At 36.7% G+C, this 19,855-nt stretch overlaps 1 protein-coding gene across 2 annotated transcripts in view; it reads right to left on the bottom strand.

The window, feature by feature from the left end:
- Positions 1 to 19,855, bottom strand: part of SERGEF (secretion regulating guanine nucleotide exchange factor) — a 224,612-nt gene that overhangs the window by 161,202 nt on the left and 43,555 nt on the right. For both annotated transcript variants that reach the window (XM_074275230.1, XM_074275232.1), the window contains exon 9: positions 18,445 to 18,608. In XM_074275230.1, coding sequence (XP_074131331.1) covers positions 18,445 to 18,608 — 164 coding nt within the window. The remainder of the gene's footprint in view (positions 1 to 18,444; positions 18,609 to 19,855) is intronic.

The raw sequence follows: 19,855 nt of genomic DNA, 5'->3' as shown, positions 1-19,855 counted from the left end.
AATATGGCCACTCAGCCAACTGTAGCATCTCCAGTGTGGAACATTCAGTTCAATTAAACTCAAATCAAACATTAAATAAATGTCGATTGTACGCAGAACACTGTATCAGGTCCTGAAGAAAGTACAAAATGTAGATAAGAGAGATGATAATCTAATGGGGGGGAGGGAATAATATGACACAAAAACCCAGAATACTAAATAACATTCTTATGCAACAGAAAAAGGCAAACAGTGTAATCCCTCAAGTCCAAAACAGGAAAAGGTTATTAGCAAGTGTGGGATATTTGAATTAAGTTCCATGGAAGAAATAATATGAAGGTAGAAATCTCTCAAGTGCCATGCAGAGAAAACATTTCCAAGTACTGAAAAAAAAAAAAAAAAAAAAAGATAAAAAATCTAGAGGTGAAAAATACATGAGAAGTCCCAGGGATGGAACATAGAGATTCTATAATGGAGAATAATATAAGACTGGAAAGGCTTCAACTCATGAAGATCTGAGAATGTCAAGCTAGGAGGCAATGTAATATCATAGGAAAATAAAACAAAAAACAAAAATAAAGCAAACAAATAAACAAAATGCTCAAAATTAGGAGCAGAGAGTTTGAATGCCAGCTTTATCACTTAACTAGCTGTGTGACCATGAGTAATCACTGAATTGAAACTTCCTCATATTCAGGATTCATTACCTACCCCCGATATTGTTGGAAGAAAAACATTTTGTAAATCTTAAAGAACCATAAAACTGTAAGCTACTATTATTATTATGATTTATATTATTGTTATTATTGGTCTAGATCTATGATGCAATGAGGCAAACTAGCAACTTTTACTCTTGGAAAGTTACCTGGGGCACTGAGAGATTAAGCTATTTCTCCAAGGTCATAGAGACAGGAAGTGTCAAAGGCAGAACTAGAATTTAGGTCTTCCTGATTCCCAAGTGGGTTCTCCATCCTATGCTATGCTGCCTGTCAGCTCTTATTACTATTTTTTTTAATTTACTTGTTAGGTGATAAGGAACCATTGAAAGGTTTTGAGCAAAGACTGACACGACCACATTTCTGTATAAGGAAGATAAATCTGGAAGCGATTCGAAGAATGGATTGGAGGGGGAGAGAGTGGAGGCGGAAAATCCAGTTAGGAGGCTATTAAAATAGTCCAGGTGGGTGGTAATGAGGGCCTATACTAGGTGGTGGCAGTGGTAATAGAGAGGAGGAGGGGATATTAAAGCTTTTGTGGAGGTAGAATACACAGGACTCAATATGAGAGAGAGAAAGGAGACAGAAGAGTCAAAAATAACACCCAGATTTGGCACATGGAAGACTAGGTGAACACAGTTGCCACTGGCAGAAAAGATGGAAGTCAGGAGGAAAAAGTATCCAGAGGGTGAGTGCCATAAATAGTTCCAAAAGATGAAAATTGAGAAGAGGTCATTGGATTTGTCTATTGAAAAGTCATTATTAAAAGCAATTTTAACAGAGTAAGGAGTGGAAATCAAATGACAAGAAGTTGAGGAGTCAGGATAATGAGAGTATGGCGGTGGTGAGAGCACATAAATTCTTCAAGAAGTCTCACGTTCATCTAGGGGAGGGGGTGGGGGGAAGGAGGGGAAAATTTGGAACAAGGTTTTGCAAGGGTCAATGTTGAAAAATTACCTATGCTTATGTTTAAAAAAAAAAAAAAAGAAGAAGTTTCGGATTGATCTCTCAGATATCAGAAAAAAAATGGACTATCACCTGAAGGGATAAGGAGCATCCAGGGAAGGGTTATTTAGGTCAGGAGAGATGGGAGCATGTCTTTAAAGCCAAGGAAGAGGATGAACATATACAAGAGAATACATCAATGTCAGATTCAAGTCCTAGGGTAGGCAGAAAGGCACCAACCAGATCAAGGACAACAATAGATGATATTAGTAGACAGAATCCTGGACGTAGAGTTAGGAAGACCTAAACCCTCAGTTAAACTGTCTGACTCAGTTTCCTCATCTGTAAAATGAGAATGACAATAACATTCACTTCACTGGATTGTTGTGAAGATTAGATGTCAAAATATATATGAAATGTCTTTGAAAACCTTAAATTTTTATATAAATAATTATCATTGGAAAAGAATGTGGCTCCAACATAGATATTGGTCTTAGTGAACAACAAAGATAGGTCCTTCTTCTGAGACAGGCAGGAAGCAAAGAGAATAATGGAGAATGAGACTGAGTGAATAAGTCAGAGGAAGGAAGTTAGGGAAGATCATAATAAAAGGTTTCATCTTCTCAGTGGGTCATTGCTCTAAGTATGGGAGCTAAGCTGTCCAGCAGCGGTTGTATAGAATGAGATAAAAAGTTCGATAGGACGGTCAAAGGAACCATAGTATGGAAAGGTACCAGAAGAGCACAATGGAAGGTGCTAATCAGAATCAAAGGTTGGAAGCAGCAGGTCCGATGTCCTAAGCCAGCAGCAAAGGAATCTTTAAAGGTGAAGTCTTGGGATGGACTAGGATTTCAGAGGATCTGATCAATCCTCCCAGCTCCTCTCTAGTGCCCATCTGTCTTACTGCTTGGCTCCAACCCATCAGACACCTGCTCCTGGTCTCAAGACTCTGCCCAGGTTATCTGGTGCTTCCCGCTTGTCTTTCTTTCAAAGATCTGAACTGATGGTCAGTCCGATACCAGATCTTGTCATTTCTCGCACCACAACAGCTTCTCATTATTCCTTTGAGCCATAGGTCAGGGCCAGTGGTCCTTAAACTTTTTAAACAGGGGGCCAGTTCACTGTCCCTCAGACTGTTGGAGGGCCGGACTATAGTAAAAACAAAAGCTCACACTCTGTCTCCGCCCCTCAGCCCATCTGCCATAACCCGGCAGGCCGCATAACCATCCTCAGCAGAGGCATCTGGCCCGCGGGCCATAGTTTGAGAACTCCTGGGTCAGACCTTCATCATTCCTCACCTGGGTTATTGCAATGGCTTCCTATTTGAGCTCCCTGCTTCCTTTTCTACCTATTCTAACCTCCACATAAATGTCAAAGTGATTTTCTAAATCACAATGATAACAAGCTCACTCCCCTCCTCAATAAATGCAGAGACGCACTGTGACTTATAGAATCAAACATGAATTTTTTCATTTGGCAATAAAAGCCTTTCACAACGCGACTTTCACAAACTAGTCCAGTACCTGGCACATAATAGTTAATATTGATTAACTAATTGATCTCACCCACCAAATTCAATCTTCCTATCCTTAAATGGTCACCTCCCCTAGGAATTCTCTACCACTAAGCAGAAGGATTCACTTTTAAATCTAATTTCACCAGGAAATACTCTCCCATGGATCCTCACTCCCACATCACCCAGCCAATATATCTCTGAAGACAAATCTACATATTAATGTTAATAATTGGTATTACAACATGCTTTAAAGTTTGCAAAGTACTTTAAATATGTTATCTCATTTGTACATCACAACAACTCTATAAGTAAGCATTAGAAATAGTAATTAGACCCATTTTCACATGAGGAAACTGAGGCTTAAAGTAAAGTGACCATGTGAAGGAGCTGGGAAGTGTAAGAAGTAGAATCTGTTATGAACTCTGTCAATGGAAATACTTTTTTGCTTATTTTCCTTCTTTTTCCTGTTTTTCTTTTTCTGCTTTATTTTGCAACATGAATAATGTATATTTTGTATAACTTCAATGTATAATTGATAACAACTTGTTTGCCTTCTCAAGATGAGGGGAGGGAGAAAATTTGAAACTAAAATATTTTTTTAAATGTTATTTTTTTTTAACATAAAATTTATTTTTTTCTCATTTTGGCAGGAATTTATTTGTGTGATATTGACATTAATTGTCTTTATAAAACTTGGTAGAATTCCTCTTTCTTTTTTATTATTTTTTAAGTTAATTTTATAATTATACATTTTTTGACAGTATATATGCATGAGTAATTTTTTTATAACATTATCCCTTGTATTCATTTTCCCAAATTTTCCCCTCCCACCCTCTACTCCCTCCCCTAGATGACAGGCAATCCCATACATTTTACATGTTACATAAAATTAAAAAAAAAAAAAAGAAGAAGAAGTAGGATCTGGATTAAGGTCTTCCTGATTCTAAGTCTAGCAGTTCATCTAGTACGCCCCTTTTGCCTCTCGCATATATAAACTCACCCCTCTTGAATTTATGTTCCCTGTCACATTACCTTTGGACAGCATTAAGGCAAGGACTTGATGTCCTTTCTATTTTTTATCACCCCATCTTGGAGTTCCCAGTACACTGAGTACTCAATAAGTACTGGCTGGTGATGATAGAGAATACAGTTAATGGTGAAAATGAGACAATCAGTGCAATTCTACCTAAAATCACTGGAAATGATATCCAAGGTACAGTAAAACAACTGTTTACTGACTTATTAAATTATTATTAAATTTGTTTCTGTTTACATACCCTATGGATCCTGCAACACAGTGACACTGTACTCCTTGCTATTCCTTTCCCAGAATTGACGCATTTTCACTTCTTCCATACGTGGAATTCTCTGCCTCCTCATTACCCCTAACTTCCTTGGCTTCCTTCAGATCTCAGCTAAATCCCATTTTTGGCAAGAAGCCTTTCCCAGACCACCTCCAATTTATCTTGTCTGCATCTTATTTGTACATGATTGCTTGCATCTTGTCTCTCCCCACCCTTAGACTATAAAACTTATACCTTAGACTATAAGCTTTTTGAGAAGAAGGGCTGTGTTTTGACTTTCTTTGTAATCTTAGTATCTAACACAATACCTGACACACAGTAGGCACTTTACAAAAGCTAGCTGATGGCAGTGCACTGATCACTTCAACAAAGAATACATGGGTTATATGTATGGATTTAAGACTTAATCCAAAATTTTCAAATGGTTCTAACTCATTTGGGGGATATTTACACATGTAAATATTTGTCAAAATTAAACCTTTCTATTTGACTTATTAAATATATACTGAGCACCTATTACATGCCAGTCACTGTGCTGGACACTGGGGATATGAAGACAAAGACAAAACTGTCCCTATCTTCATGGAGTTTACATTCTGCTGAAGCATTCTTCCCTGAGCAAAAATGCTTTGCTGAGCACTGACTGACCATTAGAAATAACAAATTATAGAAAAGTCAGAGAAACTGAGAAGATTCAAATGAACAAATGGAGAATGAAGTAAGCAAATCAGAAGAACAATTTCCATACTGACTGCTTCTACTCCAAGGCTTCCCTCTATTTATGATCTTATGGATTCCGAACTATGACTGTAAAGGAAAGGGACACGAAGGACTCCAGAACTCTAACCAATGCAGACAATGATCAATTGTGATTTCAGAGGAGGAATGGCAAAGCAGGCTTCCCTACACTAAGCAAATAAGTGGTGGACTCTAAAGGTGGGATGTCTACATTTTAGGACATGGCCATTGTGCTGAATTACTTTGCTTGAATGTAGATAGAGAAAGAAAGAGAGACAAAGAGAGAGATTTTGCTTGAATGCATAAGTATATTCAAGCAAAACAAATCAACATAATGTGTGTGTGTGTATATATATTTACATACACATATATGTATATTACACATACAGAAGTATATATATGTATATGTGTGTATATGTATGTATGTTCTTGTTACAAGGTTACAAGAATGGGTTCAGTTGGAGAATATGGGAAGCCATTGGGAAATGACAGACACATAAAAAAGAGACTTAATACATCTTTTTTTTCTTTTTTAAAATAACCCTATTAACCTATATCGGATTAGTTGCTGTCTGGGGCGGGGAGGGGAAGAAAGGGAGAAAAATTTGGAACACAAGGTTTTGCAAAAGTAAATATTGAAAACTATCTTTGCATGTATTTGGAAAAATAAAATACTAGTTTAATAAATAAATAAATAAGTGAAGTAAATCTAGGCTGTTTTCCTTTTCCAGAAAGAGGAGTGGGAGAGACATCAGAATAAACTAAAACTGGAACCGTGATGAGGTTTCATTTCCCCTTCCAGTCTGTTTTGTCCTTTCTTTACCTTGCTCATCCAGCTGAACAGCAATAATCTTAATAATCGATTGCCACAACAACTTCTGTCCCTGAGAAGATCACCCTGTTTTCTTCCATCGCTGCCTGCAGTTCCCCTGTGACATCAGTGGAAATCTAAGCATTGGGAGTGTATTTCCAAATAGTCATTTTGTAAATGCTGGAGATGGGTCATCGCCATCGCCACCATCAACCCCCCACATCTCCCCAGATAGAAACATTTCATTTTGTCCAGTATTTATACATTTACTACGTAGTTCTGTCCCTTCATAGATTTGCCTCTTCATTATATATTTATTCCAGTGGTTCCACCACTAACTTGCCAGTTGCCCTTGGGCAAAGTCACAGGATGTCAAGAAAATTCACAGGATCACAGACTTGGAGCTGCAAGGGACCTCATGTTATCCAACCCTCTCATCTTAAAAATGAGGAAACTGAGGCCCAAACTTCGAATCATAGAATGGGAAAGGAACTTAGAGGTCATCTAATTCCTTCATTTTATAGATACAGAACCAGAAAGGTCAAGTGCATTGCTCAAAACTGCAGTGAGTAAAATCAGGAATTGAATCCAGGTGCTCTAATCTAGCATGCTTACTAAAGATCACAAAGTTAGTGAGATTTGAACTCAGCATCTCTGACTCCAAATATGGTGTTCTTTCCAACGTAGCAAAAGGAAATAATACTCTCTGTTTACCAACCTTAACTCTATGGTATAAGAAAACCCAAAAGCTTGAACCCAATACAATCCAAATGTTTATTAAGTGTTTGGTATGGAAAAATCACTCTACTTGGTGCTGGAGACATAAAGGCAATACCATTAGCAGCCCAAAAAGTCTCTGCCTTCAAGGAGCTTACATTTTAGTTGGATGGGGGCTATATTATGTAAACCAATAAATATACACAGGATTAAGTTGATCAGACAGGAAAGGGCAACTAATAACTAATGAAAAGGAAAGACTTCCTATAGAAGAAGGGCATAGATTTAGTTCTGATAAGAAAGAAGTGAGGAAGACTGCTTTCCAGGCACTTGGGAATGAACAGTCTACACAAAGCCAAAGAAATGAAAGATGGAATGCTAAGTTTAGAGAATAACAAATGGACCACTTTGATGGTATGGTGCAAAGTAATATGCAATACATCTGCAAAGGTAGATTGGAGTCAGACTATGAAGAGCTTTAAGTACAAATATAATTGAGATGTCTAAGAGGCAGCTGGCAATACAGGACTAGAGCTCTGGAGATAGATGAGGGCTGGGTTTATACACTTACTATGAGCATGTGCATAGCATTAATAATACTTGATCCCATGATAGCTGATAAAATCATTGAGACAGTGTAATGAGAAGAAGAGCGCATTCAGAACAGGGCCTTGGCAACCATCCACATTTAGGGGGTGGGACACACTACCACCTTTCATTGTAGGTTTTCACAGATGGATGGCCAAATTTACTGTACACTTCAGATTTCACATTCACACCATTTCTCTCATCAGACCGTTACGGGTTATTTTAAATTCTCATCTTTGCCTGTTATTTTCATCTTGACTTTCTGCATCCAAAGAATCTTTGGGACAAGATGATGACAGAACTTTGGAAATCAGCACAGAAAACATGAAAAGAAATCCAGCTAAGTAGAATTGGCAGGTTAGGGGATAAGATGACAGAGGATACAACTGAAAAGTTAAAAGACTCTGAAAAAAACATATACCTGGAACACTGGGATATAATGTAAATAAAAGGGATGTATTTGGAAAACAGATCAAACAGAGCAAAAGGAAGGCGCTTGGAATCAGTGAGATTCCAGAAAATATTGAAGAAAAATTCTGACTATGATATTTTTTTTAAAAAACGTACATCTTGACATATATGATTTATTCTAATCCTATGGTAGCCATTGTCTAAGGTTAAATGCCATCTTTTCCATGAAGGTTTCCTTGGCACCCATAGCCAGTATTTTATCCTTCCTTTAATATCACTTATTCCTATTCTTTATACAACACAGAATCTCAGAGATGGAAGGGATATCAGAGACATTGCTGGGCAAGAATCCTCGCTTATAGTATCCCCATGCTTGAAGACTTCCATCAACGGAAGTTACTGCCTCTTAAGGTAGTCCTCTCCACTTTTGGATTCCTCATGCTGTTAGCTGCTTTTCCTCACATTGACCCTAAACCTGCTTCCACCCGTTGTTCCTACTTTCTGGGACCTGGTAGGGCACATCTAACTCTTCTCCTAAATGACAGAAGATAGCTCTCATGCCCCCCAGCAAATCTTTTCTCCAGAGTAAATGCCTTCATTTTCTTCAACTAATCCCTATTTATCATCACATCCACTCTAGTCAGCATCTTTTATCCACCTCCAGTTCCACTCCATTCTTATCAATATAATTCCTAAAATGTGGTGCCTATGAGTAAACACAATTCTCTAGGTGTGTTCTGGACCACCACAGAGGAAAGGGTTAAAACTTCTTCAATTAATGCAGCCTAAGACACTTTAGCCTTATTGCTGCCATCTCACATTGCTGACTCACTGGGCTTTTGGTCCACTAAAATACCAAGTTCTGTTGCCGAGCCACATATAGCTCCTCTATTAATGAATAAGATTGGATCTGTGGAATTAAATTTTTTTCCCAAGCCTTTTACTGCACTTACTTCAAATGGCCTTTGTACTGTGGTTATTTGTGTTCAAGTCTTATCACTCCTTTAGAAAGTAAGCTCCTTCAGAACCAGGAGAACATTGTACATAGTAAGAACAAGATTATGTGATGATCAACTGTAATGGACTTGGCTCTGCTCAATAAGGCTGTGATTCAAGGCAATTCCAATAGACTTGGGATGGAAAATGCCATCTGCATAGAGAGAGAGAAGTATGGAGACCAAATATGGATTGAAGCATAGTATTTTCACCTTTTTTGTGGTTTTCTTTTTTTCTATTTTGGTCTGATTTTTCTTGCATATGACAAATATGGAAATATGTTTAAAAGGATTGCACATATTTAACCTATATCAGATTACTTGCTATCTTAGAGAAGGGGGCTTGAGGGAGGGAGGAAGAAAAATTTGGAATACAAAGTCTTACAAAAATAAATGTTTAAAATTATCTTTATATGTATTTGAAAAAAATACTAATGGAGAAAAAGAAAGAATGTAAGCTCCTTGAGGGTAGGAACCTAAATTTATCCATATTCTCCAGTGTCCAACATAGTGCTCAGCCATAAAAGGTACTCAGTATATGTCTGCTGAATTTTATATAAGAAATTATCATCTGAAAAATGGCATTGGATCATATGCTGTGGAACTTGGCATCATTATGAATGTATTTCTTATCCAATCAGCCAGAAGACCAACATTTAAATATTAGGAAGAAGTTGTAAAAGCCACCTGGGTGACCTGAGGCAAATAATTAAGCCTCTCTAGATCTCAGACCTTGTCTTTAAGCATCACTGTTAACCATATTTATACCTATACATAATCATATCTATAAAATGAGGTAGGTAAATTATCTCTTCTAGCTCAAGGTTCATATCTTCTTTTATCCTCATGATATTCATTTAATTGTGTATATAGAACACAAGTCCTATCTGGGGAAAAAATGTAATAATTTAAAAAGAAAAAAAAAGAGTACTTAACTATGAAATCAAAAGATCTGAGTTCAAATTCTATCTTTGACATTTACTACTTGTGTGACATTGGGAATGTTACTTATCTCCCCAGTCTCAGTTCCTTATTTGCAAAAGGAAGAGATTGAATTAAATGGCATTCTCACTCTTTATCTTTGTTCCCATGATCTCTCACTCCAGTTACACTGTTAGCTGTTGGCAGCCAGAGCAGAAATTCAGGACAACTTCTCAATATGAAATTTCCAAAAGAGGTTACTGCCTGAGAAGATTATGTCAAGAACCTGCTGATTCTATTCTCTTCTATAGGATACCTAATGACTAAATTCCTAAATAAAGCGAGGATACAAGCATCTAAAGAATCAGAAATCTTAGAATAGAAAAAAAAAAAAGCGCATTATTAGATGAAAGGGACAAAATGTGGACACCAACACATTTGTCCAGTCATATCTGACTCTTCATGACCCCATTTGGGGTTTTCTTGGCAAAACACTAGGGTGGTTTGCTCCACTTCATTTTCCTACTCCAGCTCATTTTACAGATGAGGAAACTGAGGGAAAAGGGTGAAGTGACTTTTCCAGCTGAAAAGTACCTGCGGCCAGATTTGAACTGAGGCAGATGAGTCTTTCAGACTCTTAAGCTGGCACCCTAGCTCATTTCACCAACACAACACATGTTAATATTTTGGCTTTCACATCTTCCTCCAGGGTAAGGACTTCTAGTCCTTTCCCTGCTCTGGGCTCAGCACCTCCTAGGATATATTTTCTCTCATATTGGTGAATTATCTTTAATAATTCTGGATATACTTTCATAATCCTATTTTGCTAACAGTGATGCTATGGGCAAGGTTTTTCAGTGAGTTCAGGCCCATATATCCTGATATCAGGCACTGTCAGCATCCTCTAGCCAAGATAGTGAGATTACTCACTACCCTAATTAAAGTAGATTTTCCCCAATATCTAGATTTGTGCTTGGCTTTAGAAGGGTGAAAGTTGATCCCTCAATTATTTTGAGAGAGAGTAGTGGCAGAGACCCCAGGACATAGAGAGATTACTGCTGGAGAGGCTGAAAAAAAGGGAGAAATAGAGATTGGATTGAGCAGAAACTCATCTGAAATATGATCAGGGGGAAGAAGCCACCCTATAAATACTTCCCATTTTGATGATTTATTCTTATTAATTTTATTTCTAAGCTTGGCTGTTCTATGCTCCTAAAAAAACAAAAACTAAAAACAAAACAAAACAAAAAAACAAAAGCCAAAAAAAACCCTTAAAGTGCTATTAGAACCTCTGTAAATTTTGGTGCTATGGGGAGAAGTCCTATTGTTCAACCCTAGTTATGGCTCTGCCAATTCCCCTTTCTAAAGACCATAAATTCATGGGCCAAAAAGGTGTCATTTCTTTTCTCTAAAGTGATGACTTAGCTTTTAGGCTTCAAGGCACAATGACAGTGAGAATGAAGGTAAAAGTGAAGGTTAAAATTACTCCTGTAAACCCTGATAATTAATACGTATCGTTATCTTGTCCTTGGACAAAAAGGGATGTGAGAGTCCAGAAGACAACCAAAAAATCTGTATAAATCCTTTCCACAAATTCTCTCAAATGTGATCTTTTCACAGTTGTTGCTTTTGAAAAGAACTTTTGTAATTGGACAAGGAAAACAAGAAATCACAGTATTAAGTATAATGGAAAGGGCACAGCATTTGACATTCTAGGACCCAAGCTTGATCCCAGGCTGAGCTACTGTGTGACTGAGCAAATCAACTCTGGATTTTGATTCCCTTATCTGTATATGGACAGATATGATTTGATGACCTCTGGGGTCCTTTCCAGGTCTGAATCTAAGCTTCCATGATAAACTCAGACAGTCATATGCTGTCTAATCTTCCCCTTCCCTATTGAACCTTTTCTGGAAATATTGATACTGTTATTCCCTGGAGAGCTGCTAAAGAAAGTGGCCATGGATGGTGTATAGCGTGCAGAATAAATGTGATTTGGAAGGGGCAAGGGTGGGACATGATCACAATTTTGAAGTATTTTACAGGGGTATCATAGAAAAAAAGGCTTAGTCCTGCTGCATCTAGCCCCAGAGAGCAAAAATAGGAACAACAGGAAGAAGTGACAGAGAGGAAATTTTTTGCTAAAAATAAGGGGAAAATTTGCAGCAATTAGAGCTATCCTAAAGTGGAATGGGCTACCACAGGAGGTAATGGGCTCTTCATCACTGGATGTCTTTAAGCATAAGTTAAAAGACCACTTGGAGGCGGGGCATGGCATAGGAGTCCTGGCTCCTGTACAGGTTGGATGGGATCCCTTCTTATTTGAAATTCTCTGATTCTAGACCCACTGGATGCTTTGTGTTTATTTTTAGGCTGTTTTTCTCCCTCTCTTGTAGTGGTTACAGCACAGATGTCCCAGGCTATTCAAGAAAATCCTGCTGAATTTTCTAAACAGCTCCTAGGACTTTAAAATTAACTTATTTTTCCAATGACCTTTGAGTGAAAATCACTACTCAGCTCTGATGAACTTTTCAAAAAAAAAAAGCTGATTACCATCAGCCAATGGTCCTGCCTTTTCTGGGGGCATCTGGTCTCTGACAAATTTGCTTGTTAACATGAACTCTTCAAAAGCTACTGATTACTTACCCTAGAGTTTAAGGGAAACTTTGGTTGTATGAAATCCTAAATCCCCCCGGACTCAGCTGATTGCTGGTGGCAGATTTTCTTGTTATTTAGGGCACTGAAATCCCACGGTCTTAAGACAAACTTAAAATGAGCAATGTGTTAAATATAGCAAGGTCATTCAGTAAACCACAGTCTTTCTGAACACTCTAAGAGACGGCAGCTCTGGAAACTGCCAAGCTCATTAATAGTTTCTTTACACAATATCCAAGTGCTAGTTTTCTTTCAGAAATAACATCCTAGGAGCCTGATGTGCTCCTCTGCTAGTGTTACCTAGTGATTCTGAATAGTGAAATTACCTTTCTCGTTACTCATCCTAGCAGAGTTGACTTAAGCCACTATACACTGAATGATGCTTTAAGAAGCTAAGTCTTTCCTATTCTTCCCAAGAGTAATCTTCCCTCTCCCTTCCTCCTTGAATTATATTGTATTTACTTATTTGTTTACAAGTTATAACTCCCAATAGAATGTAGACACTTTGAGGGAAAAAGGCTGACTCCTAAAAGAGGAGGAAGGTTATTTTAACTAAAGGAAGCCCATAAAAGCTTTCCTGAAAGATGTGACTTTTCATTTAGATTTTAAAGGTTAGACAAGAAGTATATAGGGATGGAAAGCATTATGAAGAAAGGTGCAGAGGCATAAATATGATTGAGAAAAAAGGCTTACTGCAATTGTCTACTGCATAGAATATGTAGAGAAGAATAATATGAAATAAAGTTGGAAATGTTTGGAGGGCCTTGGAGGCCATTAAGGTTTTTGAACCAAGGAGAGTCATAAACAGATGTATACTCAAGAAAGATTATTCTGGAAACAGACTGAGAGGGGTGATGTAATGCATTGGGGAAAAAAGTGCTCAATTCAAATTCTGCCTTGAACACTTCCTGGCTGTGTAACCCTGATCACTTGATCTCCCTAAGCCTCAGTTTCCTCATCTGTAAAATATAGAGGCAAGGCTTAGGAACCTCCAAGGTTCTTTCCAGGTCTATATTTATGATCCAAAGTATAGATTTAAAATATGTGACGACTGAAATAACTATTTGGAGACAAGTGCATTGATCTAGGCAGGTAGCAGATGAAAGATCTATATTATTAGTATGGTGGCAATGAGAGTGGTGAGAAGAACATGGCTATAAGAAATATTCCAGAGATTAAATTAACAAAATTGAATTGACAATTATTTAGATTGAGAAGTTAGAGTAGTTAAAGATAATCCCAAATTGACAAACATGAGAGCCAGGGTAAATAGTGGTTCAATAAACAAAAAAGTGAAGTCCAAGGGGAGGATCTAATCCTTTGGAAGAAAGATAATGGGTTTAGTATTGATCATGTTGAATGAGAATTAGATGTTTCAATGGAAAATCCAGACAGAAGTACGTGGTAGGCATTTGGAGATATAAGTCTGCATATCAAAAGAACAATTATCAATTTTTGAAACTGACCATGCAAAAATAGAATTGAAGGGATTCCCAATGAGTATGTAAAGAGAGAAGAGAAGAATTAAATCACATGATAAGAAACATCCCTTTAGAAGGTCAGTAAGAGAGTGATTAGAGAGAGAAGAAAAACTCCCATCATGAGAGAAATAGAGAAGATATGTAGAAGGAAGAGCTGTTCAAAAAGATCAAATGCTATAGAAAAAATTAAGGATGAATACTAAATAAAAGGTCATCTTTTGATTAGGAAGTCACTGTGACTTTTGAGAGAAGTTTCAGTAGACTAATAGAGATGGAAGCATGACAGAAAGAGTTTGAACAGAGATCAGACAGTGTAAAGATATTAAGCAAAGTAAAATATTTAGTGAAGATATCAAGAAGTTTAGGGAAGAAAGAAAAGAAGGAGGAGGAGAGGAAAAGGAGGAGAAGGAGGGGGAGGAGTGGAAGGAAGAAAAGGAGGGGGAGGAGTGGGAAGAGGAGGAGGAAGAGAGAAGTTAGGACAAAGGAGAGGAGCTGAGACAATAGTTGAATAGGGTAGAAAGGTGAAAAAAAGTCTTTGAGGATCTAGTATCACTTCTATAATATTCTAAAATATTATGAGGCATAGAGCAAATCAATCATTAGCTAGTTTTATTTTTTCAAAAAGAGAAAAAACTGAATTTCAAAGGTAAAAGTGAAAGGAAAAATTTACAAGAAATGAAAAACACAATGAATAAAGAGAAACAAAGAAAATTATAAGAATTACAAAACCCAATTGCATATTAACAAATCTGAAAACAAATTAAATGAAAACTTACCAAAATATAAAATTCTCAAATTAACAAAACAGGAAATAGAAAATCTAACCTAAAGAAAAAAATCTTAAAATGAGATACTAAACAAGATATAAATGAACTCTGAAAAGAAAAATAAATTCCCAGTCCAGATGAAATTCTATCAATGTTTAAAGAGCAAATAATTCTGATACTATATTTAAAAATCATAAAATTGGAGAAAAAGCACTTTACCAAACTTCTTCATTGAGATCAATATGGTTCTGTCATACAAACCAGAGAGAGAGAAGCAACAACAACAAAAAAATCAAAGGAAAAAACCTATACATCAATAACACTAATTAATATTTTGAAACTTTTAATGAGCTATGATTTCTTTGATGTAATAATATAGATTTCAGTCCTGTCAAATCTTTTTATTCTATGCATACTCTTGTCTTGTCCATTTTCTCCTATAAATCTTCTCTAGAGAATCCATTCAACAAAGGTAGACTATCTCTAGATCTCTTGTCATGGTAAAGATACCAACCATACCATGCAGATTCTATTGATTATTCCTCATTCTTACTATGTGATCAGTCTACCTAAAACATTTTTAGTAATTACAAAACATATTTAAAGAAGATTGATATAAAGAGTATTAAATAAAATATTAACATAGAGTCTGCAGAAGTATCTTGAAAAATTATTCATTATAACTATGTTGGATTTCTCCCCAGACCAGTTCAATATTAGAAAAGCAAGTGATATAATTAACCCTGTAAATAATAAAAATAATAAAAACCTCATGAATATATCAATAAGCAGAAAAATGTTCAATAAAATACAGTATTTACTAATGGCAAAAATTTAAAAATCATAGGAATAAAAAGATTCTTTCTTAATATGACCCAAAAAATCTATCTAAAACCAAAGGCAAGCATTGTTTGTAATGAAGAAACACTAGAAGCATTCCCATTACGACTGGAATGAAGCAAAGATGCTCACAGTCCACACTGTTATTTGACAGAGTTCTAGAAATGCTAGCTATAGCAATAAAACAAGAAAATCAAGGGAAAATCAATGGGGGGAAAGAAAGCAAGACTATCTTTATTTAAAGATAATATTTAGGGGTATTTGGGGAACTCCAGAGAATGAACAAAAAAAGTTAATAGATTAAAATAAATCCACAGAAGTATTAGACATTCTGCATATTACTAACAAAATCTAATAAGAGCTAGGAAAGAAAATGTACCTTAAAAGTAACAACAGAATGTATTATTACCAAAAATATACCAGTACACCCATATGCATACATATACAAACATACACATGCAAATTCTATATTCATGTAACAATGTTTATAGAATTAAAAAGTTAAATAATTGGAGAAAACTCTTACATCCATGGCCAGGCCAAAGGAGTAGAGTAAAAATGATAAGACTACCTACACTATTCTACAGATGTCTTTCTATATCTATCAAATTATTCTGCTTTTAGAATTAAGCAAAAATAATAACAAAATTCATATGGGGACCTTTCAATTATCAGAAGCACAATAGATAAAAGTAAGAAGGAAAGGGGCATATTGTTAGAGAATCTCAAACTATATTTTAGAGACGTAATTATAAAAATTATACATTGTTCAGCCAGTTAGTCATGTCCAACCCTTTGTGATTCTGAGGACTATATCAAGTCAATATTGTCCATGGTGTTTTCTTGACAAAGACATAAGAGTGGTTTGACATTTCCTTCTCCAGTGTAAAAACAAAAATTAAATAGCATTGGATAAAAAAATGAAAAGTAGATTAAAAAAGGAAAAAAGCATGCACAAAAACCCAGAATTATACAAATCTTAAGACTATAAACTACTGAGGAAAGAACTCCATTTGACAAGAAATGCTAGGAAAGTTGGGAAGTTATCTCATGATTGAATCAATATATGTAAATGCTTTGCAAAATTTAGAGCCTCATGTAAATATCAGGTTGTGGTACTGGTGCTGGTTATCATCATTACTATCATTTCACACCCATCAAATTAGCAAAGACGGTAAAACTCATTGTTGGAGAGGCTAAGCAAAGTCAGGCACACTAATTCACTTCTAGTGGAGCTGTAAATTGGTCCAGCTGTTCTGGAAGGATAAAACCTTGTAATTATGCAAGAAAGTTCCCATTTTTCCCTACATTCTTTGACCCATTACTGTGACTATATTTCAAATTGCTGACAGCAAGAAAAAGCTTTCTATCTACAAAAATATCTATAGACGCACAATTTGCAATCGCAAAAATCTGGAAACAAAATACGTGCCCAACAATTGTGAAAGGACTGAAAAAACTGTACTATATGTATTCAATGAATAATCACTGCACTGTAAAGAATGGCAAATGTGAAGAATTTAAAAAAAAAAAAAAAACAGAAGACTTTTATAAAATTATGCAGAGTGAAAAAAGTAGAACCAAAAGAAAAATATTCACAATGACCACAATAACTTAGAGAGAATATGAACAAAGTGACCAACTTACGTCAAAGAAAACAATCCTGGTACATCTTATCCAAATTAAAGGATACAGTCTCCTTTTATATTAACAATTAATTAACTACAAAAGCAGAAAAGTGTCAACCAGCCAACAACCATTTATAAACTACCTACTGTGCTACAGGCAATGTGCTAAGTGAACAAATAATATACATAGCCAAAATCACTCAGTATCATTTAATTGTCTTTTGTAAATATAGGAGGAAGGGGTAGAAGAGAGAAGGAGAATGGAAGAAGTTGTTACATATCAAATATAAAAGTAGTAATTTTTTTTTTCTTCATTTTAAAAAAAGATCTCCTTCCTCCAATGGTACTTAGCCTGGGATCCATGAATCTTTTTTTAAAAATATTTTGATAACTGTATTTCAATATAAATTTCCTTGGTGAACTTGTGCATCTTATTTTATATATTTAAAAATATTATTCTGAGGAGTCCATGAACTTTACTAAGACTCGGATACACTCAAAAAAGGCTTAGAATCCCGGGCTTACTCTGGTCTAAATAATATAAGGAGAAAGATGGACTAAGAAGAAGAGGAGAAGAAAAGAGAAAGGTACAAAGAGGAAAAGAAAAAGAGATTGAAAGGCCTGGATTGGTACAGTTGGTGAGGCAGAAAGATACGTGTCCTACATAAGCCAGAGATGAGCCAGGTCAGGCCTCCTGGGTGAGAAAACCTTCTAAGTAGGAAAAGAATTGTAATTAGTCTGATGATAATTGCAGAAAGATTGCTGGCTTATTAATTTTTTCAACAGGCTTGGAATACAGATTGAGTCACTCCATTAAAGCCACCTTGAACTCAGAGTTACAGCCTGCCCTATCACTAGTTGAACATTGTGTGTGTGTGTGTGTGTGTGTGTGTGTGTGTGTGTGTGTGTGTGTGTGTGTGTGTGTGTGTTTTGTTAAGGCAGGAGTAAAACAAAGCTTACTAACAGAACACAATCCAAGGGAAAAGCAATAGGCTACCCAGAAATAGAAAAATTAAAGTAATCAGAGAGGAAGCAATGGAACAAGGCAGTCTCCTTTCCATGGGGAAATGTGAAAGATTGAAATAACAAGGCTGCCAAAGAGAAACAAAAAGAAAGACCTGGAATCAAAGGCCATCAGTCCTGGGAAATATCTCAAAGACCATCTAGGTCAACTCTCTCACAGTATTTTACAGAAGACAAAACTTCACATCCAGAAAAGCAAAAGAATAAACCCAAGGAAAAAGAGAAAAGATTCAATCTGCCATATATCAACTCTGAGTATAGCACTGACTCCCCACAGCCTGGCCTATGGACCAAACCTCATCACCATACCTCTAAATGGCCAAGACACTCCTTTCAGGAGCTTTAAGAATATATTAAATGAAAATTCATTAAAAAAAAAAAAAAAAAAAAAAAAAAGTTTATTTCTTACCTCAGTCACTCCTTCTAAGCAAGGAAGGGAAGAAGGCGTGGTGGCCGGTGTTCTTGTGCAGGACAGGAGTTCTTCATGCTCTCCTGTACTTCCCTCTTGGCCATCTACTTTTGTCCCAAGTTGACCATAGTCAGCGCGGCCCCAGGTAAACACTTTGCCAGTTTCTAAATGCAAATATTTTAATTAAAGTTAAAGACAGACAATGTCATGATCTCAATAGTACATATTAACAATAACATGCAGGGACAGTAGTGGTGCAGTGGATAGAGCACCAGCCCCGAAGTCAGGAAAACCTGAGTTCAAATCTGGCTTCAGACACTTAATACTTCCTGGCTGTGTGACCCTGGGCAAGTCACTTAACCCCAATTGCCTGAGCAAAAAAAAAAAAAAAAAAAAAAAAAATTAATTATCATTAGTAGTAGAAATGATATAGTTTTTATGTTACAGACAAGAAAAGTTGGGTTCATTCAGCATGTACCCAATTAATACTACTCAGGATTCATGGATCACAGATTTAGAGGTAGAAGGTAATTTTCAGGTAACCCACAATTAACAAGGAAACTAAGGAGCTGGTTAGGATGATCAAATGAGACAATATATGTAAAGTCACAGAGGCTATGTGTCCCCAGTGAGTGCAGCTCAGAGATCTAGAAGGTGCCAGTCTCTCATATTGCAGATAAAGAAACTGAGTCCAGGGAACTGAAGTGACATCCTTACCGGCACTAAGTGACAAGAGCAGAATATGATCCAAATCTAACCCTCTTCCCTCTGCTCCACTTAAATAAGTATGAAAGAAGCCAGCCCCAAGCAGAGGTCATTTCAGGCATCGTCCTCTTGCTGTCACCCAGTCTCAAATGACTCACACCTTTGTGGCTCCCATCCCCACCTTGCCACGGGCTGCTACCCAGCAGCTCCCTACCATCCTGACCCTGTCTCCATCAAAACAAGCCTGTCGCTCAGAGCCTCATTCTATGCTTGCCACTAATTAATGCTGACAAGGGCTACCGAGTTTCCCCCTCCCAAATGACATACTTGCAATATACTAGGGGCCTGGAAAACAGTCCTTATTCTAAAGGAGGTGATTTCACTGAGCTAGCAGAAGGTAGAGAGAGAAGCGTGGTTGTATCCTGAGGCAGGAGTGATTTACATGAGACTTCATACCATACCACATCATGCCATATAACATTGCATGGCAACTGGGCTGTGCAGCAGAGAGCATGCTGGGATCTGGTGTCAAACCAGAGTCCATGATAGTCTGAATGCAAACCAAATCATATTAATTTTCTCTTCTTTCTTTTTCTTTCTTTCTTCTTCCTCCCTCCCTCCATCCTTCCCTTCCTTTCCCCTTCCTTTCTTTCTTCTTTTCTTTTTTTTCTGTCATTGTCTTCCTTCCTCCTTTCTTTCCTTCCTC

This window comes from Sminthopsis crassicaudata, chromosome 6, assembly GCF_048593235.1.
Source record: "Sminthopsis crassicaudata isolate SCR6 chromosome 6, ASM4859323v1, whole genome shotgun sequence".
Classification (NCBI taxonomy): domain Eukaryota; kingdom Metazoa; phylum Chordata; class Mammalia; order Dasyuromorphia; family Dasyuridae; genus Sminthopsis; species Sminthopsis crassicaudata.
The sequence above is the reverse complement of the archived record's forward strand: the minus strand, read 5'-3'. Positions and strand labels throughout refer to the sequence as shown.